General features: G+C 47.7%; 1 protein-coding gene and 1 long non-coding RNA gene across 3 annotated transcripts; one reads left to right on the top strand and one right to left on the bottom strand.

The window, feature by feature from the left end:
* Window positions 1-3,647: 3,647 nt before the first annotated feature.
* LOC133391082 (uncharacterized) lies at window positions 3,648-15,006 on the bottom strand. Its single transcript, XR_009764577.1, has 3 exons — window positions 14,299-15,006; window positions 7,031-13,075; window positions 3,648-6,819 (listed from the first exon to the last, which is right to left on the bottom strand). It is a non-coding gene; the product is annotated as an uncharacterized LOC133391082 (long non-coding RNA).
* A 637-nt stretch (window positions 15,007-15,643) lies between these two features.
* Window positions 15,644-22,673, top strand: LOC1281503 (protein fork head). Of its 2 annotated transcripts, XM_061641303.1 has the most exons (2): window positions 15,644-17,723; window positions 17,798-18,048. In XM_061641303.1, exons 1-2 carry the CDS (start codon window positions 16,727-16,729, stop codon window positions 17,911-17,913), a joined length of 1,113 nt encoding a protein of 370 aa, XP_061497287.1. In that variant the 5' UTR covers window positions 15,644-16,726; the 3' UTR covers window positions 17,914-18,048. The 2 variants fall into 2 exon arrangements, with proteins under 2 accessions (XP_061497287.1, XP_061497286.1); XM_061641302.1 differs by having other exon boundaries at window positions 15,644-22,673.
* Window positions 22,674-27,603: the final 4,930 nt, after the last annotated feature.

Below are 27,603 nucleotides of genomic sequence, written 5' to 3'. Positions count from 1 at the left end.
GTACTTGATAGCTCACGGGAAAAGGAAAGAGATTACTTTGGCGGTGGCTGCTCATTTTTTCCTCTCTTTTCTCTCTCTCTCTCTCTCTCTCTCCCTCTCTCTTTCTCTCTCTCTATTTAACATATCAACCATTTCCACTGCCTCAGAAACCTCTTTAAAGCAACGAGCAAACCGAATCAGTGAGCCTTAGAAGAGGCACTGCTAACCGGAATAGAATTCATCTCGAACAGCTCTTTGCTGCCCCCACCACGGCCCACCCGTCCTCATGGGGGCAACTTTGTTTTCCCAACCCGAGGCCGAGGCGGTACGGTACAGGAAACACTCGAGAGCGTAAAGAGAAATACAACACCGAGCGAAAGGACAACCGTGAACAACATCAAACAGACCGGAGGAAAAGCGACCCGCCACAAACCGAGCGACAAACGAAGAGGCGCGCAAAACAAACGTGCTTTCGGGGCGATCCGAGGGACAGAAACCGCTGGCGTCCGTACCGGAATATTATTGCTTGCATATTTTTTCGGGACTTTCTTTTACCGGGCTTTTCACCTGCTTTAAAACGCTTTCCTTCTGGTGGTCTAGGACCGTGCCGTGCCGTTGCAGCGGGAAGCGCAGCGAAAACAAAATACCGCCGCATAATGTTTATTTGGGCAGTGGAGGAAACTTGTTATAAGGGGGAATGGTCGTTTTTTATGCTGCACAAAGCCTGCCACACACACACACAGACAATTTTGGATTTGGTAGAGTAAACACTAACTAGCTCGGGGTAGGCGGAGGGTGAGACGATAATTTCTCCAAAGGAAGCATAGAACGGCACACCGGTGAAATCGTTTAGAAATGGCCGTGCTTAAGAGGAGAGGCTGCAGGAACTTAAACAGCATTTTTGTGGGATGTTTTGAGTGTGTAAATAATAATGACGCTGGTGATGGTGCTGGCAAAGGGAAGGAAGCCGCGGAGCGGCAAGTGCTAGTTTTGGAACTTCTAATCTCTTTTAAAATCAGTTTAAGAACGAAGTGAATGAAGCTTTGTTCTTCTCATTAACTTCATCAATGCTAACGGAAAGCATCATTAAAAAATTAAACAACTTTCAACAAAGATCTACTCTGATTTTGGAACAAGCAATTAGAACTTCAATGTCCATTACACTACACCAGCAGTTCTTCAATTCCCAGCTCTGATCGACAATCATCCAACTTGTCTAAATGGTCGTTTTGTGTGAGTGAAAAGAGTTTGAGTTCGATACATTTAAGTAATAGTTTTGAAACTAGCTGGCTGGTAGCTCAATATTTGATAAGAGTCTACAATTACTACCTACTCTTAGACCTCCATCTTTCGTGCTAAATCAGTTTCCTTCTCCATGCAGGAAGGCTGCACAAAATTGAAAAATATTCACCAAAGAAGGGGTACGTTGAGCTAACGATTGATTCTCTGCCACAATTTACACTCCCAACAATCACTTTCCCATAACGACTGGAGATAAACAGTACAATCGTTCGGGCCCCTTTTGTGCTGGATTCCCTTTCAAAGCACTTGCCATCCCCTGCGCCACAAAGATATGAAAAATCTAATTCAATTTGCTTATCACGTGTCGTTCAGCACAAATCAGCGCAGCGGAATAGGAAAATCAAAACAAGACAATCATTTCCCATGCATGAAACGCTCGCCGCATCATTCCCCGTTGCTGATAGAAGGGGAAGGTTGTTTTTCTTATGCACTTGCCCAAAACACAAAGCGGCACGCGTGGCGGCACGAAAAACACGTACCAAAACAATGAACCAACCGTTGGTAAGGCCGGACGGTTGGTTGAGATTTTCAAATTCGATCCCATTCCCGGGGTAGAGTGAGCTGGATTACACGGCTACGGCTTATAGTACGGCAGTGTAGCGTGGCGCAACGTTAGTCACTTGGGTTTGTTGTTGCCGCGCAGTGGTTGTTGTTTGTTTAAAACGATTGTACACGAAATTAATAAACTTCATCACTACTCGTTTCGGTGAGCAAGAGGGTGAAACATTGAACTAAGCGTGGAAAAGTGCGTAACGCAAAGCATTAGCGGGGTATTTTAAACGCCTGCCAACAGTACCATACAATATGCCCTTTACATTTGTTTCACTTTCGAGGCAAAAAGATCAATCTCACACACAGACTAACCTCACCTGTCAAACTGATAGTTTCCTCATCATCATTAACATCCTCATCATCGTTCTCACTTTGCAAACCTAACCTTGACATTTTGAGCTACCACATTACCCAACGTACACACACACACATAATGGCCACACAAATATGTGTTTGACACCAAAATATTTGCTACAAACTCTCTCGGGCCTCGGATGACTTTTACTCCATCACCCTGCCCCTCTCGGTGTGTCAACTACCCACCCATCCCACCTACTAGTGCTGTGTGCGTGAGCGCGAGCCTGTCCCTTTCGGTGCTGTGGAAGCTGGCTGGTTTGCCAATCTTCAAGGAAAGGTTAAGCCCTCCTGTACACTCCACACATCCTCGGGCGGGGGGACCCACGTTCCACATCGGCACGACGCGACCTGAAACCTGACGCTCGTTTGCTCGACAAACGAACACACATATTTGCTCAATCACTTACGAACAGGTACTCTTGGGTGCTTATTTGCGAATGTTATTAGAATTAAATCATGGTAGTAATTGGATAGAGACAGCCTGCCGCCCTACCACCCCCTAGCCCAGCCCGCAGGCCTAGCTCAGGCCGTGTGCGCACCGATTTCGGCGTCGATTACGTTCGTGCGGAGCAAACAGCGCACGCCCCGGGACTCCCACAGATGGCCACCGCAGCCGTCGCACAGGCGAAATGTCTCTTTTCTCTTCAAGAAAATTAATCACAACCAGGATGCGTTTTCACCTGCAGGTGAATGGTTATTATCACGCAACGATAATCGGTGGAAAACACGCGCCGATTGCCCACAATTCCCTGGCGTGGCTGGCGTAGCCCTCACTTGAGCGTTACTCTCGCATAACGACCCTTTCGCTGAACGTGTGTAACAAATTGCGGACAACTCCAGCTCAAGTACCTCCAGCCCAACGGTTCGTGGCTCGTGCAGTAAATGAACCTGTTACCGCAACGCATCGTTCGTGGGAATGTCGCTCGAAATTGTGGTGAATGATTCGTGGGAAAACTGTGGTATCGGAACAGGTTATAGTTTTGCAGCGGACCTAGGGGAGACGAACATGTGAAATTGTTAAAAATAAATGGCAGTAATATGTCCCGGAGGTCTTTATAAGGCGATTGATTATTGCTCATGATTTTTTCATGAATTTTAGGTTGTCAACTACAGTGTCTAAGACTTTCATGTTCACACTACTTCATGGATGTTTTACATCGCTTGTTCATGTTGAAACAGGCACTTGCTTTCTTTAACAATGTTTATCAGTGTTGTCTCCTGTTGGGTATAATGAGCCGTAGATAACGAGCTGGCAGGTTTTGCTCCAACTGGAACTATTATGAATGAGTCAGAGGAAAGGTAGAGATTAAACATTTCAAAGATAACATTACAATCTTACCTTTCTCGTAGGTCTGGGATAATGTCAGGCCTCGTCATTCCTATTCACACTATCTTTATTTGCATTTCTTGCCTTTCTTTCATTAAACATGTTTCAAAGTAAATTGTAATACATGCTCTTTCCGTCTACATCAACCAGCAAATAATTCTTCATTTCCTATTACTTTAGCTAAACAATATAGATATCAAACACAGTGTAACAAAGCTTGCCATTTTCACGCCTCCAAACAATACCCACCCACACCCTATATCGGTGTAACAGCACAACAATACACACCACCCGTGGCGCTCTATTTGTACTAGGTCCTTGCTATTGCTATTGTCGATCTACCCTTCGCTTCCCGGACTGGGCCAAAAGCCTCGAAAAACACCCACCCGCAGTGGAAGGATGCAGAAGCGGCAATTTGTTTCCCATCCTTAAGCATTTGCTTCGGTTCTTACACAATTGGCTGTATCCTTAAACGTTTATTAATATCCCGTACCCCTGTACTGTCTGCGTACACCGTGTACTCGAGTCGAGCTCACCCTCACCGAAAGTACCCGCGCTGTCGGTTTTCCCTTTTGCTACGGCAGCACACGAGATATACACACACGCGTACATACGCGAGGGAGAATTGACCCCTGCAGGGGGAAAACGCGTTCAACCTCTGCGCTACTCTCGGTCGGTACATTTTATTAGCATTCAGGAACCGCTTGGCTAGGAAGTGAGTAGAGCATGCTGGCCCGGAAGGGAATGAATTCGTTTTGTGGCTGGTTGCTGATTTATCGCTCCGGGGCCGGACCAGTCCAGGCACGGGCCGTTTTGGGGGAGGGTGCTCCTTGGAAGAATCACGGTAGATTATCACGCACTTCGGTCGGCAACCACGGCCAATGCCGTCGTCTTTCACTCGTCAATTTGGCTGAGATTTGCTCGGTGAAAAGGGTGGATGAAATTAAGTATTTGGCAGTTATTTGGTCGCCGGTGTCGGCGAAATTTGGTCGGGTTGAGTAGGCAGACAGCCGCCCCGGGATGATCCCTTTGAAGTGCTGGGTGGATCGGTGTTTGCCCGAGATTATGGAGCAAACTTGTAAAGCCCGGTGAGACACGGTGGAAGGATTCAGTTTTTGGTACAATATTAATGATTCATCGTGTCAGCAACGGTGAAAAGGGGCGTTTGGAGTGTTCGTTGAGCTGTAAAGCTGTCGGTTATTGCAGTTTGGAAAACGGTGCTGAAATCATTCATTGAGAGGTTTACGTAGATTTTTGCCTGTTATACAGTGGCAAAAATATAAAGTTTTCAAGAATATGATACATCAAATTGTTTTGTATAGTATGCATAGAGTGTACCAACTTGTTTTGCCTCACACAACATTCATATTACTTTCAACTATGTAAATTAACCATGGACTAAAGACCCTTTTCTCCCAAATATCGAACTACAGACCCTCCAGAAATGGTACCATTGAACATTGAGGCTGATTGTGTTTTTTATGGAGTTTTAAAAGACCACTCCCGCTAACGGGAGTCACTTTCACATCGCTTAAACGGGACAATTTCCGTGACCTGCACCAAGACATCCCAACCCGAACCCATACGTCATGCGGCACGTACAGCGAGCATCCGAGCTTCCTGTCCAACAACCTTAGCAAACAGAAAATAAAACATATCGGGTACCTTTTAGCAATATTTAAGGTCACCTCAATATCGTACAACAATCAGGCCCATTGATCGACCGCATGCACACGGTACCGCAGCTGCAGCAGACGCTTTCCGCCTCTGGAGCATAGCGCACTCGGCTAACACGGCAACGGATCGGAGCGACATCGCGTCCTCCATCCGCTACGATGAGGTCAAACCGGAACGCGCAAAACCAAACACACAATTAATCTCCCGACTTAACGGCGGGCCATTTACCTGGGCCGGGTTGCACAAACACCCTTTCGGCCGGGCCGGATAATGCGAAGGGTTTATGAATGAACGTCTTTGACCGCGAAGTGCAGACAGACGAAAGGCTCAGCAGAGTGCAGATCGCGTACGGTAGCCCGCGGTACGCTGGGGAAGAAATTCCCAACCACACACGGGACACACCTCGGGGACAAGTCGTCGGTTTTGGATCGGTAAGCTAGCTAGAACCTCAACCTGGGTGGTCCTTTGCGGCTCGCGTGTCTAGAACATGATGCGCTGCGTCTCCCGAGCTTAAAAGCTCAATCACGTCCATTGTTTTGGGCACGGTGCGCCTGGGAAAGGTACGTAATGATTCGAACAAGTGTCCACTTGTTCTGCATTTCACTGACGAATTCCACCGAGAGTGTGTCCTTCACGTTCAGATCCATCGCAACACAAACCGCTTCAGTTCGATCAAGATCGCTTGAGCGCTTTCAATCGAGACGCCGACCGTGGCCGTGGTCGGGTTCTGACTCTCAGAAGACTAAGCTGGCCTCACGCTTACCCACGGAAGTAAACCGGTCAGAGGAAGGCTTTTTGTTTCGTCTCTCTCTCCGTTTCGATCCCCGGCATCACCTTTTATCTTGTGCATCTCGTAAAAGGCTCTTAACAACAGTTAACGCCACAAAGATACCTGTACTCCGGCGAGGGGGAGGCAAGCCGGAATGCGCTGCGCACGTACAAAGAGGATGAGCAATAAAACGTTCTAGCCGTATCGTTGCTGTGTTTTCGTTATTTCGCTTCGAATAAATTCACACCCTTTCCAAAGGTGCGGACGGCAAGGGTCGGACACGGGCTCTGGGCAACGGTCTGGGAGGTCCATTGGGCATTGGGCTGGACCCTGTTTTGCGGATTGCAATCAATGAGATTGCCGCCCGGTGCAGGTGCCCCGGGAGTGGTGGCGAGAGCTTGGTTGAAATTTGAGAAGATTGACGGACCGAACAAGAAATAACACAAACGTCCACCACCACAACGAAGCGGCGGAGCTGGAAATATTCCTTTTTAACAATCACATGTTAATTAAATTTGATAAACCCGTACACGCACTGGCTGTAATGTTCCATGTCGAAGGGTGAAAACGAAAGCTTCGCCGCGTGTTTGGATGCTGCTTTTGTGCGACCGTGCAGGCACATTGGACGGACGTATCGTCTGGGTTCGGTCTGATGAGTAGGTCACGGAAAAACACAGCCGAACCTTATGCCAGTTGGGCAGGAAGCTGAAGTGCTGCTGCTTTGCTGCCGTGTCAGGAAGCGAGATCTGCGCATCCATTGTCCTGCCTTCAATTTCATGTGCCGTTCCGCCCGTTATTGTCCCGCTAAGTGGCCCTCTGCGTCTATCAATGCCTAAAAATAGAGCTTCCAGCGACTCTAAAACCAAGAAATAGACAAGAAAATAACCTTATTTGTTGGCGATGGGAATAGGAATAATAACAAATTCCTTCAATATACGTCTCAAGAAAGTGCTCATTGAAAGAAAATCAACCATGGCGAGGCCTGCAAAAAAAGGCCAGTAGCCTACGGAAGGGATTAATACTCCAGCAAGCACTGGAGAAAGGAAATTGAAAGAAGTTCTCCTTACCGAACGCATTTTCCAGTCCATTGAGCGTGTGCCGATTTGGCGGAAGGAGTCTGGAAGTCCGAAACAAAACGGTACAACCACTCGCTCGGTTGTGAATGGATCGGTCGGTCAGATCTGGTTCCGAAAAGTGACGAATCTACAACAAAAAAAGAAACCAGTCACCCATTTCCCAGTTGCCTTCCTCTAGCAGCGGTAAGCCGACCATCAGGGGCAACGGATTTGTGGGCAACGAAACGGGCTACTTTATTATTCATTATTCACAACCATTCCAAGGGGTAGAAAAGCTCCGGAACTGCCACCATGCTACAGGTGTTTCGGCGAACGGAAGGAAGAAAAAAACGGAAACTTCCACCCGTAACTTCCGCCCTACGAATTGGGTTTCGGAGGCCTATTGTTCTACCTCCGCTTGCTTGGCGGGTAGGCGCGTGCATGCCCGTGACTGTACTCACTGTACACCGATCCGACTCCGCTGTTGAATGGGTCCTTGAGTACCTGAAGTGTGTCAATATCATTATGGGCTTTAATCCTTTCAATGAGTTCCCTTAATGTGGTGGCCGTGGTCGATGTCGTTTGTTCATTTCCATCAATCTTTGGTGCATGCCGGAACGCAAAATGAGGTTTAATTTGAATGTTTTGTCCCATTGCTTACGTGCGCAAACATTGGATGCAATAATCTTGTGGAGAGTGCTACTCTAGACAAGGGAGGCGCATGCCAAACAAAACAGCGAAATAGATCCAGATAGCTTATCTTTAAATGAATAAGTCTAGTTTAATGTTTTTGGGGAAAACATAAAAAGGTAAACATCAATTCATCCCCAAAGTACCTTCATAACCGTGAAAATAATCATCTCTCAGCTCTGGTCCTCATGGACGAGTTTTTATCGGTTTCACTAACCAACCAAACTGTCCCACGGTTTCTTACCTTTGCAGCATAATTTGTTTGCCTCCGTCTTCGTTTGTCTCGTGCTTTTTTTTCCCTCCCTCGACGGACACGGCGTAGGCTTCTATAAATAAAGTCTTCTCCATCACGACGACGGCGTACAGGCAGTAAGTACCGAATGCCGAATGATGTCACTGCGCTTACACGGACTGCCGGGAGGCCGTGGCCAGCAAGAGTCACGGTGCTTGAAGGATCCAGTACGAACCTGGGTGGTCCTGGGTGGTGGAGCATATCACGGTCGAATGCAATCGGCAGTTTTGAGCACGTCCAGCGTGAGCGCAGTGAGCATCGTCGATCACTTCAGACTGTTCGCCCGGTGCAAGCGTAAGTGGGTAAAAGATATTGCTGATGCTCTTCATCAGTTGAATCTAGCACCAGTGCTGGTCGAGATGAAAATAAAGGATAAGTTAAAGAAGAAAATAATAAAATTAAGCATGATAATACTCAAAACATACACCGTATAACAGTGTATAACAGTTTGCCGAATTGCCTTTATTATTGTCAAGAGTAAGTACAATGTTCATGGCACACTATTCACAAAAATGCCACATCATTCCATGACACGTTCCATTCCAACCACGATCTGTTCATCTATTCCTCCACAAACTGACGATCCTAATAGTTATAAGTCGACATTCTCGATCAGCCCTACATGCAATGACAAATCAGTTTTTATGTTGTGGTTGTTATTCTGTCGGTCACTCTTCCCTTCGCTCCTGTCACAGAGCGCTATCTTCTTACAACACGATGGTCACATTATAATTGGGGCACCCTGGCCGAACCAAGCGCAACTGTCCACCGTGTCCACCCTTCAAGCCTGGGTGCCTGGGTTTAGGTAACTGTCAATAGGTAAACACACGCACAGCAGACAATATAAAAAGGCGTATGCAAGGACACTGTAATTGAATTGCACCTTTTGTGACGTACCGGATCGGTAGATAACTACATACAGGCGGCGCGTTGCGTACAGGGTGAGGGTAAGCAGAGGATTCTTGGACGACCCCACGGTCACAGCAGCAGCAGCTGCACCAACTGTCAAAACTGACGGCCGGAGTTGTTGGTTGGTGTGACTTTTGACGCCAATAGTTGGGCTTAGGCCGGGGAAATCGAACGATAGATGTCCGTGCTGGAGGGTAAACCATCCAAACCAAACACGCTCATTGCATAAATGTCGTTGCCTTTCTACCTTGAAAATGTGTAATGACCAGCGAAACCATTCTTAAAGTCACACGACTCATACAACCGACACCTTCAGTACGGTGAGGGGTTTTTGTTTTTTCGGATCATTCCTACCCAAGCTGCATGGCGAGGTATACGAATGGTTTCGCGCTACCAAAAGTAAAACCAAAAAAAATCGAGCCACACACAAAAAACACCAACTCCGAGACACAATATTTAGACAAGCAATTTTTATTCTTCCTCCGTGTCTCATGCCGCACGGCCGAGTCGCTGTTTGTCCGATAAGCTTTAACAATGTTTATTTCTTAATTATTAGCTGTGATTTTTCGGAGGTGAGATGGTTGCTCGATGCGATGCGATGGGATTTATGTACATTTTCACTTACCTTACCCAGACGGAACCGCTTGCCCGTCCCCCGTCCTCCCGGGGGCCATACCTCGTGCAGTTCCGTGTGCGACGCTTGTTTACTGCGGCGGTTTCGGCAGTCTGTGGCTTCGCTTTGGAAAAGGCACTTTAAGGCCTTAAAAATCGATTTGGGGAATGCTTTTTTGAGCGTGTTCTTTCTTCAAGCTGCCTTTGCTGTCAGCTGGTTGCGTGGCAATGGGAGAAACGGAGACGCAACGAGCTGGAAGTGGCTTGCTATGTGATTATTGTAATGATACGATGATTTTTTGTGAACACAAACACATTTGCCGGAATGCCGGGAATGGAGAAAACAAACAACTAAGCAAACCCCGGTTGGCGAGTTAGGCTGCTGACCAAGCCACACTAACTAACGGGGTCTGCGGGTACTCATGAGTGCCTTACTAAACGATGCGATCGCGCGAGAGGGGCGAGATGTGACGCGGCTTAAAACGTAGCGTTTGGTTGAATTAGCTTTGCAAACAGTTTTAAAAACTCTTAGCTTGGTATTAAAACGCGTTTGATTAGGTTACGGGGCAGCCAAACATAATTCGCAAATGTTTGGCGAGTGATTCAGGGTGTCGTAAATTAATCGACACACCTCCCTCCGCTAGTCCACCGATTTTCCACGAAATACCGATCAGCCGCAAATCAACAAATCAACAAATCTACAGAAATAGTATCAACGATCTTAAATGCCGTCGGTGAACGGTTACGCACGTCTCGCCAGCTGCTGATAAAGCAACTGGTACGCATGTCGCGTGCCCAGAAAGATAGACCGGAAAGCGTCGACAAAAAGTGGCCCCCAAAAGTCACGCGCCACTTCGAGCGGCTGATAGACGGAAGCACAACTCGGTCAGTTATCGATTTAAAATTAGCCAACCTTCCTTCATAAAAACACACACACACACAATTCCAGCTGTACCTCCCGGGGGACACAAATCAAATCGGTGCCACCAGCAAGAAGACAACTACTTCGCCGCTACTGGTTGGTTGTTCACTTTTTTCTTTCTGTTGTTGTTTTGTGGTGGCTAATTTAATAAATAAAAAAAAATCTGAACATCAATCGTCCATGTTTGGCGGCAAACCCGACGTTAGGTGTCGATCGGTTTTGATAAAACACCCATTATCGCTTACAACCCAATCAAATGTCACCGCCATAGATAAACAATGGAGCAGGCCGGCGAATCATTTTAAACCGGTTTTTTTACAATCAGTTGTCCGGGAATCTGTTGTCGATAAGATAAATCAATGCCAGTGCGTTGCTTGGGACGAAAAAGCACCCAGTAAGGCGCTGAGCTTTAGAATTCAATAGTCCAATACAGGGGTCTCCAAACTTTTCAGTTCGCGGGCCGCATTGCTTCACAATCAACCTTGTTGAAGGCCATTTTGACGCTACCTTTAGAATGAGTAGAAGTTCAAATATCGTTTTAATAAGAAAATACTATTGAAATATATCAAATTTCTGCAGCTTTCTTTAATTGAATCTTGATTTTCATCTTTCAGAAGTAAAAAAAATAATCTGTTAGAAAAGAAAGCTATTTAATTTAACCTTAACCCAGTCCTCGCGGGCCGCATTAAAAGCGCATGAGGGCCGCATGCGGCCCGCGGGCCGTAGTTTGGAGACCCCTGGTCCAATAGACAAAGTTTCGAGGAAAAAGTATGGCTATTTCCAATTTCTATACACAATTACAAAGTTAAACCTACAAGAAAGACTCCAAAGAAAGATCTCTAGAATGGATCTAAAGCGTTGAAATCGAATCAAAAGGAAACTATTTCACACATCCTCTTATCGTTCTATCGGTCATACGTGTTTGCCTTCAAACAGAAGCCGCAGAGCGCCACAAACAGAGCTTAAACCCAAGAAGCCTTGCACGATTTAATCTATCACGCCGCGTGCTCAGACTCAGAGCGGTAACGGATACGGATTCAAACGCCCGGACCTGGGGACGTGTCCTGGGTTCGCATCCTTCCGGTGGAAAACCGACGGTTCTTGGGGTTCAAGCTATTAGATCGCCTTGCATGAATCAGCACAAACCCCTGCGGGAAAGGGGCTGAGATGGCAGAAAGCCTTTACCCGGAGCTTCCAAGGCGCTGCCGCGTCCCGCAACCTCTCGCCACAAACACACAACTGGCCGCCATCTCACAACAACGGCACCCGGGGTGTGTACAATAGTACGAATTCGATGACTAAGCTCCAATCCGGGAACGGTCCCGGATTGAGGGAAGACGGTCGAAGAAGGCAATACTTCTTGCCTGCCTTGGCAGCCATTTCTCGACAGCCTGCACGAACAAAGAAGACGCTGCGCAGAAGACGCTCCGATTGCGCTTGGGAAATGGCGGGATGGCGGCCTTTTGCCGCAGCAGCTGTCCTGGGTGTCGGTGTGAAGGCGAAATCTTAACGTACTTTCCTTTCCGAGGCACCGAGGCACGTATTATCACTATATGATACTTTCGGTAAACAACGGCAGCCCGGGCAAAGGGGAGGGAATCTGCGTCACGGCGCTTGGCATCTTCCCTATCTTCCCAGCACCGCGCGACACAAAGAACGAAATTGGGTTGCGTTGGCTTTTCGTTCGACAACACACGGTCGCACACTTATTCACACAATCAGCCCACAAACACACACACACACACATTAACTCACGTATGATCATCTTCAGGGCTTTTGGGTGCTGTGCATACTGTGCACCCTGAAACTCACCCCGTGGACCTTTAGAATGCTGTCCCATACCGGCAGCTTTGATTCAGATTCCGTCCCCGTTCTTATCAGCTCCGCTAAAACCCAATCGAAATGCGGGACCAGTCAAACGTTCTCGGGAATGAAGGCACGCATTGTACGCATCATAAAATGGCCACCAGCTGGTACCGGGGCCCGCTGGCTTTAGCGTCATCCGGGAAAACAGTCCCAGTAAGCGAAGGAAACGGACCGACGAACGATGATGACCTTATCCTTATTCAAATGTGTGTTGCTCGCGGGGCCAATCGGGACGGCCAATGGGGTGGGATGTAGATTGTGTGAGCAAATACGTTCGGCTTCGCTTTCACGGGCCGACTTTAAAACCGATCCTTCCAACCGTTCCGAAACCGCCCGGGATCCCAGGTAATGTGTCGACCGTCGCGCGTTTTCGACGCCGCTCGCTCGCTCGGTGCGTTGGCCCTTCGCCTGGCAGTGGGTCTGTGTGCACAATGATAAGCGGCGCAAAAGATAGAACATAGAACGTGGAGGACAACGGCGGCAAGAACGGCTGATAGTGGAGGTTCGGTACGTGCGGCAACACGCTGGTTTGTTAGGGATTTGGACACCGGAACATTGTCATCGGCATTTCAGTGGTGGCGGGATGGCTGTGGCACGAACGAGGGCACAGGCGGGGAGAGAGAGAGTAGGATAATTTAACCCAGGGTGAATGATGATGGTTCATTTTCCGTGCGACGCGTTGCATCGTGTGCCTCGTGGTTGGGTTCCCGGAATCGGATGATAAGCGCCCTCTCTGACTGCATGGCGGAACCGGCTATCAGCGCATCTTGAAAAGAAGAAGAAAGAAGCGAAGCAGATTGGATGATGTGATGTGGTGTTCGTTGTTTTTGAGCGTAGAAATGGAAGATGGAACTCGGTGAAGTCATTCCAATGGAGTACAGGCTTGATTACAGGCTGTTATTAGGATTATGGTGCCTTATATTTCACAAAACATCTTTGAATCTGGTAGTAGATTTGTCAATAAAATTCTTCATTATTTACATATCCGATAGATCTTTCAAAGTTGTAAAGTCGATGTATGTCTTTTGACAATTTATGGCTTCTAGATCAGAGAGACTTTAACAAGCAAAATATGTTATGTGAGAATGAATGTAATGAACAAAGACTTCCGAAGTCGAAGTCTTCATGTTGACTTGTCTATTAAAAGAATGCTCTGCTAATGCTAAGCTAAGTATGGCATGTTAGTTATATTAAATCCAAGTTGTATCATGAATATTCCAACCTCGCAAAGGGATTGTCCAAAAGTATGCAATAATTGAGCACTTATTCAGAAAGTGGTCTCTATGTTCTGTGTTGATTACTGTTCAATGGACACAATTTAAGCCCTTGCGGTGTGAATATAAAAATAGTTAAGGGTAAGATGTTTTTTTTTTGTCATTTATAATGGTTTGAATTTAAGTTTTGACTAGCGCCTTAACAAAAAAGTATGGATTTCATTAGCATACATAAAGATTTTCCGTAAAACATTTCAGGTTAACCGTATCATCACTTTTTTGAAGAGAGATTGGAGATTATAATGACCTTCCGATACTACCTGAAGATTCCTGTTTTGTTTGCTGGACTGTATTGAGTAATCTAAATTTCTTTAATATAATATGGGTGATAGAACTTAAAATATAAACAAAAACTATGTTTCAATAACAAAATAAAGAGTCAATGTTTCACACTTCTACAACACAACGCAATTTCTGTAACAGAAGCGTAGCCAGAAGTGTGGCGAAAACTCTCAGTCCGATCAGCTAGTCAATTCTGCTTTCGCGTACAGTATGACGATGTAAGACCCTCACCCTGAACGACCTCATGCCTCATGGTCCCGAACTAATCCCAGCCCCAGCCACTCTCGCGACAAGGAAATGGACTCGAAGAGTGTTTCAAAAAAAAAAAAAAGAAGAGCAGCCATTTAAAATAAAATAAATAGACTATTCCACTGATAAGATAAGGGAAAAAAGCGTATACGCGAACACAAACTATCGTGCACACTTTACTTACCATCTCAACACGTTCGACCGACAGCCGGTCACACCGGGGCCGCGGCTTACTATTGCCCCGGCACATTCGATGGCGAGGCTCGATCGGCGGGGGCCTTGCTTTACGGCCGTCGGGCAACAGAATGGATGGGACCGTGTGCCGTGTGCCGCGAATCGCTTCCGGTGTTTCTATTCGGGTTTTAAATAGCCGCTTTGGCCGGCTTTTGCGGAAGCACAGACTTTCAGCACGAATTTGCAAAACTGTTCCGGTGCACGATCAGCCTTTCGTGGCGTTGGAACAACTTTTCGTCACGATTAAGGCGCTTAAATTCAAGGCGTTAAAAACTTTGCAACACACCGCCCTGTAGCGCACCACTGTCAAGTGTAGTTTTATTCACCACCAGATCCGGGGGAAGCACCTTTGCCGTGTTGTAGCTGCTTGCTCCACGGTAACTGTATCGTACAGCGGGACCCGGGTACGCGATTTTCCTGCCGCGACCGAGTCAGTCACCGTAAAAATTGTCACTACGAGTGCGGTTGGCGTCTTTTCCATCGATAAACTGTCAATTCTTCGAAGCGGGCAAGGCCTGCCACTAGCCGGCCAACCGTGCTGAGGGCTGTCGGCCGCTGTGCAAACGGTAACCGACCGGGCCTCATCATCACCCGGGCGACCGGATACAGCCATACATTGCTCCGGTTTTATTTTTTTTCTTCTGCTTTTTGCACGCCACAGTGGAGCAGCCTGGGCTGGGAGGCGACTCGAAGGAGGCGTAGTGGCTGCCAGGAAAAGCGGCTCGGATTTCTCTTCCAAACGCTGCACGTGTGTGTGTGAGCGAGGATGTTTTTCCACCACCCCAATAAAGACAGCCATTTTCCACACAAACACAACGCCCGGGTGGTGTACGTGCATCCAAGGGTTTGTATGTCGGTGTGTGTTCTGTAGTCGTGTGGCATTTTAAGGGTGGCAAGCTGACAGGAAAAGCTTGGCGTCTTTTCCACTCAATTCGCATGCGTACGAAAAGGTTCATCTTCCATCTCTCTTCACCACGCGCTGCAGGGAACCGGGAAAAGTCCCTCCACAACACCGTGCGTGTGCATCACTGTGTGTGTGTGAGAGAACGAACATGAAATTCACCCTCCAGCACGATGTAAAACAACCCTTGCGCGTGATAGCTCCGCCTCCAAAGACAGAGACGCATACAAATCGGCCGCTTCCCATTGGCCAATGCCGGAGCGAAGCCTAGCGCCGAGGGACAGGCACGCACACACACCATCGCCAGCACGCGTGTGCGACACGCACACCAGCACACACCCGTACGCCCATTGTGGTGCACTTAAAGTTTAGGCACTTCAGCTCGAAAATACTGTTTGAAAGCCAAATAGTTGCTGTTCCCCTCTGCAAACAGTCGCATCTTGTCGCTTGTCTGCCACGGGCTGCCAGATCACAGCGTGTGGCTGCGACTTTGGAAGTTTGTTCAACATTAGAATATATAAACATCAATATAATAAAGCTCTCTCTCGCGTGCGACCCCGCGCCAAAGTGTTCTTTTTCCCCGGCGGCCTGGGTGGACTAGTAGTTGGTTTGGGTTTTGCGTCCGATTGCCGTTGGTCGAGTGGGAAAATTATTCGCAACACTCTCCCGGATTCGATCCGCGGTCCGCGTGCGTTGTGATAGTGCGTGATCCTGGCATGATCCTCGACCGTCCGGAGCTTTGAGCGTGAATTGGGTGAAGCTTCCAAGTCGGTTGCTAGTTCGAAGAAAGTGAAATTTTGGATGTTAAACGATCGTGGATCGTAATAATAGGAAGGAAGAAAAAACAAACTGGTGTCAGTGAAGTGTGATAAATTGTGACAACGGTTTTGAAGTGAGCAGAACAAGAAAGAGGACGTTTCGTCTCGATTGGGCAGTTTCAATTTATGTGAAAACAAAATAGAAAGGAATAATTCCCCTTGCACAGGTGTGATACAGTGTGTAACGCAAGCAGTGTGACGGAACGAAGGTCTAGCAAAAGCTGTCAGTGACTAAAAACGGACTTGCGATAGAGTTGTTGTAACGATCAATATAGAAACTTAACCGCGGTGCGTCGGTGAAAGTGAAAGTGAATTCGTTGCAATTCATCGTCCGCGTTGATCGATGCGAAATGTGAGTCAGTAGTGCGAGCGAGCGATAAGAGTGACCACACATGATCATGATTCATTCCCCGACGCCGAGGTACGACTCGTGAGTGCCGCGCGTGTAAAGCAGAAGCGCCATTAAGCGGTGATAAGCGGTTGCGTGCGCCGAGCCGAGAGAATCTCTTCCCTATCGCCAAAGGATAACGCCGAAGCCTATCAGTGTGCAGTGTGTTTATCGTGTGTTTGACGTGTGTCTGCGTGTGTCTGCGTGTGAGAGTGTGTCATTGTATATGAGTGTGAGGGGGTAGGAAGGTGGAAGACAGGTTGCGATAAAGATGCAAAAGCTCTACCCGGAAAGCTCGATCAACACGAGCAGTAGCATGGCGGTGGGCGGCGGAGGCGGCGGCGGCGGCGGCGGCGGTGGCGGCAACATGAGCCCGATGGCCACCACGTACAGCAGCATGAACAGTATGGGGATGGCGGTCGGCGGCATGACGTCCGTGTCGCCCCAGGGCGGCGGGTTCGGCGCGACCGTGCTCGGCAGCCCGGGCATGGGCGGGATGGGCGCCGCCATGAACAGCATGTCGGGCAACTGTCTCACCTCGACGCCGATCGGGTACAGCTCGATGGGGTCGCCGATCAGCAACATGGGCTCGTGCATGGGCGGCAACGGCATGAGCACGATGGCGGCCATGTCCGGGTACTCGAGTGTGGCCGGCAGCCGGGAGGTGCTGGGCGATCCGAGCTCGCCCAACTCGGTCGCGCTGCAGCGGGCCCGCACGGAGAAGCCGGCCGCGACGTACCGGCGGAACTACACGCACGCCAAGCCGCCCTACTCGTACATCAGCCTGATCACGATGGCGATCCAGAACAACCCGCACAAGATGCTGACGCTGGCCGAGATCTACCAGTTCATCATGGATCTGTTCCCGTTCTACCGGCAGAACCAGCAGCGGTGGCAGAACTCGATCCGGCACTCGCTCAGCTTCAACGACTGCTTCGTGAAGGTGCCCCGCACGCCGGACAAGCCGGGCAAGGGGTCGTTCTGGACGCTCCATCCCGACTCGGGCAACATGTTCGAGAACGGGTGCTACCTGCGGCGCCAGAAGCGGTTCAAGGACGAGAAGAAGGAGGTGCTCCGGTCGCTGCACAAGAGCCCGGCGCACGGCGGCAGCCTCGATGCGGTCGGCAGCCCGGACAAGAAGGACCCGAACGAGGAGCACCACCATCACCATCACCATCACAGCCACAGCCACCACAGCCACCGGACGGAGCACGTGTCCAAGCTGAGCGCGGCAGTCGACACGCACGGCATGCTGAACAGTGCGCACGGTAAAGACGCGGACGCGCTCGCGATGCTGCACGCGACGGCCGACTTATGCTTAGCCCAACAATCTCATTCACAGCATGGTGGTTCGCACCACCCTACGCACCATCACCACCACCATCCGGCCCACCAGCAGCTGCAGCAGGAGGAATTGACGGCTATGGTAAATCGCTGCCACCCTTCGCTGCTTGGTGAATATCACTCGATGCACCTGAAGCAGGAACCGGCGGGCTACACGCCCTCTAGTCACCCGTTCTCGATCACCCGGCTGCTGCCGACCGAGTCGAAGGCGGACATCAAGATGTACGAGATGAGCCAGTACGCCGGCTACAACGGGCTCAGCCCGCTGCCGAACTCGCACGCGGCCGCGGCCGCCCTCGGGCAGGACTCGTACTATCACCAGAGCCTCGGCTACCACCATGCGTCCACGGGCACGACCAGCTTGTGACATCAGTATCCGCTGGCATAAGTGCGGTTGAAAGGCTACTACCACACTGGCACACAGTACCAGCAACAGCACCACCAGCAGCATCAGCACCAGCAGCAGCATCAGCAGCACCAACAGAACCAGCAACAGCAGCAACAACAGAACCAGCAGCAGCACCGTCAGCCGCCCGATCTCGACCAAGAATGGTTGGATTTGGCGCAGCTTAGCACCTCAGCGAACTACGCGCGCAGCGGTGGTGGAAGCTATCTGCAGACCAATCGTTACGTGTACCATCACCGTCATCCTTATCATGCGCAGCTCGTGCAGCAACAGCAGCAGCAGCAGCAACCGTCCGAGCCGGATGAGGAAGACGAGTACGACGATCAGCGCAGCAGAGGGTTTGTCGCGACCGATCTGACCGCTGGCAATAGCAGTGCGTCCTCATCGGGCAGCACCTCCGATACGTCGCCCCATAATATCTCGTTTTAGGACGCTCTCCAAAGCGCATGTTGTGAAGATCGCACACTGAGTAGTGGATAGGGCATCACATACATACACACGCACATGCCTCACGAGCATGCGATCGGTGACAACCTGATTGAGAAGGCTCTCCACACGATGGGGCACCCGATACACCCGAAAATGGTTCCGTCCGAACGGAAGCCTAAACGGTTGGACGGCTTTTGGAGTGTTTGGCTCAAGTTGACTGAACAGTCGGCAGACGACCTTCACTTGGACGTTGGGTTTCTGTTCTCTTTTTCTCTCTATCTCTCTGTTTCTCTCTCTCGCACGCTCTCCTCACTGGACACGAGCATCAAAACGTTGCGTGTCTAGTGATCAATGGATATTCCCCAGCCATTTGTACGATCGTTTTCAGTCTTTCTGAATGAACTCCAACTCAAATTCCTCCCGCGTCTAGGGAGTCCTAGCTTCCTCGGTAAGCGGTTGTTTGTCTTGTAGTTCCCATTGCGTAGTTCTATTTCGGCGTGCAATTTTTGTTTGCCTGTATACCAATTCCGATTCCTCCGACAGGCAATAAATCCGGATAGGAGTCTCGAACGAAAACAACCAACTGCCAAACAAAAAAAAAAAACCCTAACCTTTCATGTCCCCTGAAATCGATTTTCGAGTGCCGCTGCCCAAACCGAAGAGTGTCCACAGCTAACCAAACGTTGCCCAAGTGTGTGCACTTGAGGCGGAATTTCGTTCACCCACGGGGTCGTTGTGTGTGCGCACGCGTTCCGCGTGTAGTTTCTTTTGCTTTATGGTAATTGCCGTTAACCCGAAGGTGGGGTCTAATTTGTACGCCACTGTAAGGTAGAAGAGTGTGTTTTTTTAACTGGTTGCTTTCGGAGCGCTTCCCTTTTTGGAGGTTTTTTTTTTTGCTCAGGTTCGGAGGTTGTACGCGGTAGCGGCACTCGAGATGCGAAGTCTTGTGAGTGAGTGAGTCGCTTTAAACGCACGCACGTCGCAAGTTGAACCGATGACCTCAATTGGTAGATCGATAGGAAACGAAGAGAGGGAAGGGAGCAAGTACTATCGGACGGTGCATGGCAGGCCTCTGGATAATATGTCATACACACAACGAGCGAATGATACGCTTTAGAGCGAGGGGGCTGCTTTTTACCAAACTCCCAACAAGTCGTCCACCAAAGTAATAACGTGTAACAGAGGTGGAATTGTTTCCGAATGCGTCGGACACGTGTACAGCTCATTGAATTCTTGAATTAATAAGCCTTTCTTCAACTTGGAACCCGGATGAGATGACGAAAGAGTGATAGAATGTGTCAAAAGTGTAAGAGTGTTGGCCGCTCTACTCAAACACTCACACACACCGAATATTGCAACATAAAATTGAGAGAAGGAGTTGTGGGGAGACGAGGAGGACTTTGCAGGGTACTTTTTACCGCCCTTGAGAGTGACAGCGTGTGTCAATAGTTGAGGTACGGTTCGAAAAGAAGTTCAATTTAACTTGCCCAGATTGATGCTGATGGGCTTTTGATTTACTTTGGACGCTGCTGGTAGCGGTACCGATTCATCCATCCACATGGCCGAATGGTTTGGGCGGTTCAGTTTGGCAGGTTTGCGAAAAAGTTTTGCGGGAAGCGCGCGGGGAGAGTAGAATTTTAATGGATTCAATTTCGAAATTGAAAATTAATCATAGATGAACGTCTCGTGTTTGCAAATGGGTATACCTTCGGGCGGCGGGCGGCTTTAGGATGATTCGGATACATTTTTGATGAGTTTTATTCGGTGAGGTTTGATGGAGTGGACCTCACTATGTGGTCCATGACCTCTCGGCAAAAGTTGAAAAAGAGAGAAATAGAGAAAGAGATGAACCGAGAGAGTGAGAAGGATCTACATACAGAGAAATCGAACTTTAGTAGTCACAAAAAAATGCATCATCACCATCACCACCAGCGTACGGTGTGATGCAGGTGTGAATTCCTAAATGTGGCCGGCGTCTTCCGTTCGGCCGTTGGAGACGACTCGCTTTTTTGGTCGAAAATCGGCCCTTGCTATTTAGCTGCCGTATGCTAACGAGCAGCTTCACCGAAATCTCGTATGCCACGCTGTAGAAAGGCTTTGCAGTCACATGAGAGACTCGTCTGATACCTGTTCGGTGCGTTCCAGTGAAAATTATACTTGGTACAACTTCTTGCGCTTAGCTTCGATGGTGATCGTGTGTGTGTGCGTATGTGTTTTGTGTGGAGCAATGCGTTGGAAAGTCAGTTTGAAGCACTAAAGCAAAAACATGTTCAACAGTAAAGCTGCGATGAGAAGGTTACGGTTATGAATGAAAGTTACGGTACACGAAAAGGTTTCAAAACATTTAGGGAACACAGGGGCGAGAACCCGCCGCTGGTTGGCGTGTTGCAGCGTTCGATTGAACAATTACTCGAAATTGAAGCAACCAATCCACACAAAACTCCAAACTCTGCTAATATCGTCTTCGCAAGCACGCTCCAAAAGGCGAGATGTGGTACAGTAGGCTAATAATCCCGGTTAATAATAACAACTTCCCACGCAGCAGAAAGACGTGTGTGAACTCGTGAAGCAAAAACACGAAACGTAATGTGCAATTAATCTCTTCGCAATGGAAAAAAACGAAACCCAGCAGCAACAGAAGCAGCAAAAGAAACTACATTTTATCGTAAATTGAATATGGAGGTTATTGATATGTTTATTTTTTTTTATACCGCTACCTTTTAAGTTTGCTATCGTAACCGTGAAACCATAGTTAGATATTTTGTTCTTTTTAAGCTTAATTTAGCTGTCCATTTTCCCTGTCCCCGGTGGTCCTTATTTCTTCGTGCATTTTAAAACGAATTTCCAATCGTACCTACAGTTCACTAGTAAACACAAAACAATAGTAAAGCCAATCGTATAACCTTTTAAACTTACACATTCCTATTGCGAAGAAATACGGCCCGATGGGAATGCAATGAAAACCCCAAACAAAGCCACTCACACCCATTCCAGTATGTATAGATTAGGGCAGAAGGGAGGAAAACCCCGCATTAAGAAAACAGGAATCAACATTGTACGTTTTAAGCAATTTTAATGAATCTTTGTACATATTTATGATATTTTTCTCATTCGAGCTAAGGTGATACCGTCAAACTCGTTGTTTAACCGCAACGCAAAATCAAACGCGTGTAGAAAATACATAGTAACATTCCTTTCGTACGTACGGCCTGGAGCAAATAATTGTAGCTAAAATCGGAATCGGAAAAATCAGCTCCGAGCTCAGAACATACGCATGACGAGCGAGTGCTACATCAAAGCGATTGTAGACCGTCATAGCCAAGGGAATAGCAGAAACAAACGGACTAATGAGCAGCACAACAGCAAAACACAGATGTATGTAAGTGAAAAATAGGAAGATGAAATACCCGAGCCGTCACTTGTTCCCCGGGGGCGATACGATTAGCTATTAGTGGTAGTAGTAGTAGTAGTAGCGCGTGTAAAGCATAATGCGCGCCCAGGCACACTGTCTCCAACTCCATGCAGGTTGTCTGCTGTGAAAATGTTCGAAATTGCAGGCCATTTTGTTAATAGCTTTTAGTTAGTAGGTATACTATCCCCATTTGCCCGCTCGGTTTAGTACTTCGCGACAGAAAAGATGGAAAGTCGCGCTCGGAAAGCATAGGAAAAATAGGACGACCAGCAATGAACGATCGGAACGACGGGATTGCGTGAAAGGAAAGAAGGGTCACGCACTGTTCCATCCATGATTGAACAATGGGGTTATGATTTAAGTTGTAAAAAGGAAAATAAGAAAGTATCTCCCTCTATAGAAGCATTAGGGAAAGCAAATGACCATTCCGAACAACGGGCGGCAAACGGGGGCAAATTGGAGCTGAATACAATTTCAAAGAAAACTGTGAACTTTAGTGGCATTTTTTGCATTCCAAAAACACAGCGAGGAAGAAAAACGATGCAGTACGGGGAGGCACAGGCAGAGAAAAATCTAAAAACAAAATCGATAATAATAATAATAAAAAGTGATTTAAAAATAATATAATCCATTTTGTTTTTTTTTTTTGTGACGCTGCGTTCCATTTGGCAGATAATTTGGGCTTTTATTTGTTTGCTTTTCTTAAACCTGATGTAAGGTATGTTTCCGCCATGTTCTCGACCGCCAATAACATTGTGTTACAGCTTCTCTTCCTCCTCGTTGATGCGTTCCTCTCCCATAAGCATGGTGAGGATTTTAATCGATGTGTCTGTAAAGTCGAGTTGGGACATGCTAGTACGGAAATGGAAAATAAATAATTGATTTCCACTCCCGACCATACATAGCACGCCCGTTTCACCCATGTTCACAGCAGGTAGGTTGTGATGCGGTTGAATGAAAATGTTTCGACGCTTTTCTTTTGCTTTGCTCTCTCTTCTCTTTCTCTCTCTTCTTTATCTCTTTCTTTCTCTCTCTCTCTCTCTTTCTCTCGCTCTCTCTCTTTTTCTTTTTGATGTTCTCATCGCGTGTGGAGAAGTGTCTTTTGCGCATCATCGCTTTTCACATGCTAGAAAAACCCTGCTCGTTCGCTGGTCGCTGGTTCACATAAATCGATTACAACCTCCATTTGGAACCCGGCGTCCCTTCCTTTATCCACAGCCCTTCACGCCCAGCTACCAACGTTGTTTTATAATGCCACTCACCAACACTACATCCTATGCAGGAACATAGGAACAGACAGCTTTATCTTTTGGCTTTAATATTTTACCAGCAACACAAACGCGGTACGCACACCCTCCCTAATACCATTGGTTGGAGCCTAGTGGCAAGCGAGGGGAGATAGAAAATCGTCCTTTACGATGCAAGCGGGCTGTAAGAACGAGTGACATTTACCAGAGAACCCAACACCAACGGCGCGAGCGAGATGGAGATGGCACAGACACAGTCGATGAACAAATACAGATGAGACATTAGTGTATCGTTAAAGCATACTAGCAGCAGCAGATGAAACACGCTTACCAACACAAAGTGATGTTCCCGCCGGAATGACAGAGCGAAAGAACCGGCGAGTGAGAGAGAAAAGGAGTGAAAAAGGGAGCAAAAATCGAGATTGCCAGGGAAAAGTCGAGCATAGCGTCCCCATCATTCTTCGATATCATCCCGTTTTCCCATTTTATCGTCAGCGTTCAGGTGGTAAGCAGCTATTTTCCTCCCGCCCTGTGTGTGTTTGTGTGTGTGCGTGTAGGCGTAATGCTGTGTGCGTTACTACTATCAAATGCACGTAGTACTCTGCCATCCTTCGTAGTATTGGTGGAAGGTTTACGCTCGTAGTACGAGCTCGATTTGGAGAATGGTTTTTCCCCTGGGGAAAACCTTCATTACGCCAAACTTCGCTACGGTTGTGGGCGACATTTTCCTTCTCTTGCGTCCATTTTGAACCATTCGTAGCAGGGAAAGGGAAATGCTTTTGGGGTGGAGTAGACGTTGCTTGCTACGGTGCTGTCCGGATGTGCCGGAAGTATTGCAGATCGGGTGTGTGCCAAGCGGAGCGTCCACTGGCACTCCCCCCCCTCAACGGTTTGTGTTGGTAAGTTGTGTTCAACACGCCGAACATGAAACGACAGCCAGCCAAGAGGAGGCACTTTTGCCCGAAACCTCACTCACAGCCAGCTGCGGAGTGGTGTTGGTGAATGAAATATTGATGGGAAAAATCAATAAAAGGTGGAAAACGTGACGATTTATCTCTTCCGAAATTGACTCGGCCCAGTGAGGGCGGGTTTTGGTCGTAGCATTATTGTGTACGGAAAAAGGTATACGACACTTCTTCGTAGAAATAAAACATTTCGGAAGGATTCGATGGTGAAGCAATGTTTAGGCAGGCCCGAAAAGGGTAATTTGTTTTGAAAAATGATTAATCGTTCGATTAATTACATCCCTTGTGTCTATTTACGGAATAATATGCATACTCTTTTCAGTCCAACACTGTGTGTGTTTAACGCATTTCAATACATTAGGGCATTTTATCGATTCAGATAAAGAAAGAACCCCCGAAACGACTGGCGATGGTGCGTATCAGAAAAAAACACGGTAAAGTACTTTACCCGCTTGTACTCATCGGTGCATCGATTTCGCGTACAATGCGCCATATGCGCTGAAGTGCATCTTCGGCCGTAATTGTGTAACTGCTGGCACACGGAAATGAGACGCACTGCTGGGAGCGACGGTAACGGCGGACAGACCGCAGAGCGCAATTGTCAACTCGCTCGGCTAAATTGCAATCGATAAGGCCTGTACACGAAGCAGAAGTGGCTACGGTGCCGCCGCCCGGTGAAAACAGCGCCCATGGAGTGCAACCCAATTATTTAACGAGGAAATGCTTCACCCGAACCGACCTAGAATGGGCCACTCGAGCGCTTACACGGACTGACACCATTTTCCATTGTTTCTCGCTGATGCTTCTTGATTTTGTTTTTTGCTCTGTTTTTATTACCTGTCCTGTCAAGAGCTTCTTCAATGCGGAGCAAAGCAATGTGTTTGGTGTTTCGTGTACTACTACTGAGAAAGCAGGAACTGGGGATTAATAATTCAAAACGGCCGATATGGTCCCGCGTCGTAGGAGAAGCGCAGATGGACAAGTGTGTAGACGGTGTGTTTTGATTAAAACGTACACAAAGGATAATACATTTATGATTGGGAAAATAAATCACTGTACACAGTGGGCACGATTTGGAGTCGATCGCCGTTAGAAGCTACTCTGGCTCTAGCTGAGAATAAACAACATTAACTAATGTTTGTAAAATATACTTGAAAAGCCATACTTACCTGAGTCTGTGTGCTATGACGTCGTATGTTCGTGTATGGGTACTTTCAAGATTTGTGGCGTATATCAAGAAAGGTGCATTGGTAGACAGATACCAATGGATCACTGTTTCGCGATATTCTTTACTTTGAGTCTCCTCATTTAAAGTTCTTTTATTAAGACTTGCTCTGACTCAACATTTAAGAGCAATTTTACCAGTAAAACATTGTATGTATTAAGGCTTTACGATGGATAGTTGAATCGAGTCTTGCCTTGAACTGTGAGACTGGTTGAGTAAATATCTTTCTGAATGTCTTTCTGAGGACCAATGAACTAAAACTCACCAGGAATCATCAAAAGATTATAACATTCTACAGCAATCCGGTAAATTGTCGCACATTGATGTAGCAAAAATATGTCCGCGTGTGCCACTAAAGATCTTGAGCTAATCCAACCGCTTCGCCCATCATCACGCACCGCGAAAAGCGAAACATTTTCCAAACCATCATCAGTCGACGATGAGCGATAGTGCGTGGCGCGTCCTAGGGACGATTATACAAATATCGTGCCTTGGCCCGACGGCCACGCGTCTGAAGGGTTTTTGGGAGCTCGTCGTGTGTGTGTGTGTGTGAGTCGGTCGGTCGGAAGATATCGATAGGCCGTGGCTGTATCAGACACGTGTTGACGTGAGGTTGTTGCAGTTGAAAAGCTTTACGCTAGCCTGTCCCCGGCTAGAGTATATGTGTCGCCTGTCATGTGTCTGAGTGATGCGTGATAGTTTAGAAACGTTTTATGCAATTTATATTTATAGCTGGAAATAAACTGGACGAGGAAAATCTGCTCTACAAAGTGAGATAACAATGACGATGTGTTGAAGAGAGCTATTTTATTTCCCAAACAGACCCTCGGACAGATCTATAGTTAATGTATAGTTAATAAGCAATATTGATGCTTCCTGGCGCCATCCTTTAGCTTAATTTACTACCTTCGACAATGCATATAATACAACAAAAAAACCTCTGCCCCATAAATAACAACATCAATAAAGGTAACAGCGAAGCGTCGGGCAGAAGCCAAACAAATCGTCCCGTCAATCGCTTTTATCAAAACAGCAGCCCATAATGGTTTGATGCGACATGAAATAGATCCACCGCGGTCAAACGAAATTGACGTTTTATGTTAACGGCATACACACGTACGCCCCAAAGTAAACATATGAAACGGCCCGGAACCCATTGACCTCCCCCATTGCGATGTGCCTCAGACACACATACACACACACAAACACGGACACGGACACTTTCTGTGCCAGTGTGCTGAAATTCATACTTTATCGCAGTGGTCCGGTAGTCGGTATATCGGAAAGAAAGCACATCGGAAGCATACGAGGACGAAAAATGCTGCCAAAGCCAAACACACATCTTCCAGCACATATATATATGGGTGTGTGAGAGAGAGAGAGTGTGTGTGTGGGTATGTTTGTGTCCAAAAGGGCCGCAGCGTCGCAGCCGATACCGCAGCCGCATTATGCAAAGGCTATCGATATTTTCTTCCCGTTCCAGTGGGCCATTCGCCATTGGCTTATGTGTAGGGAAACATTATTCAAAAAGGCTCCAAGCATCATCCTTCATTTTGATACCGGTAAAACGAAACGAAAAACTCGGTCTCTCACATACACAGTCACACAGCCATACAAACAGCGCCTCGTTCACATATTTTACGATGATGGTTGGCATTTATCCGCAGAGACGCCCGCCGACCGACCGAGCGACCGGCCCGAGACCGATGGCAATTTGTATCGCAACGGGGCAGGAAGCCACCGTGCAGGAAAATTTATGATGACATGCACATGAAATAATGTAGAAGGTGTTTGCCGAATGATAAGAAATTTTCGTTAATTTCTCCGCTCACAGCCCGTGATAGCTGACGAGCGGTTTTGCGGGCATGCTGACGTGCCCGGTTTGCTCATCCCGGGGGCTAATGGGTGCTCGTTAGCGTTTAAATAAATGTATGCAAGTGTTCGATGGCGCTGGCCGGCTCGGAGAGTTTTTGCAACCAGTAGAAAGTCTGCCGCCCGCAGGAGCCAGATAATCGAAGTCACTGATTTTATGCATAATCATAAACCCATTAACATATCCCGGGAGCTGCTGCCAGCGTGGAACTCTGCGCTGTTTGCGGTCGGTTTTGGTGGGACGATAA

The sequence above is a fragment of the Anopheles gambiae genome, chromosome 2, assembly GCF_943734735.2.
Source record: "Anopheles gambiae chromosome 2, idAnoGambNW_F1_1, whole genome shotgun sequence".
Classification (NCBI taxonomy): domain Eukaryota; kingdom Metazoa; phylum Arthropoda; class Insecta; order Diptera; family Culicidae; genus Anopheles; species Anopheles gambiae.
This window is presented reverse-complemented; position numbering and strand designations above follow the sequence as displayed.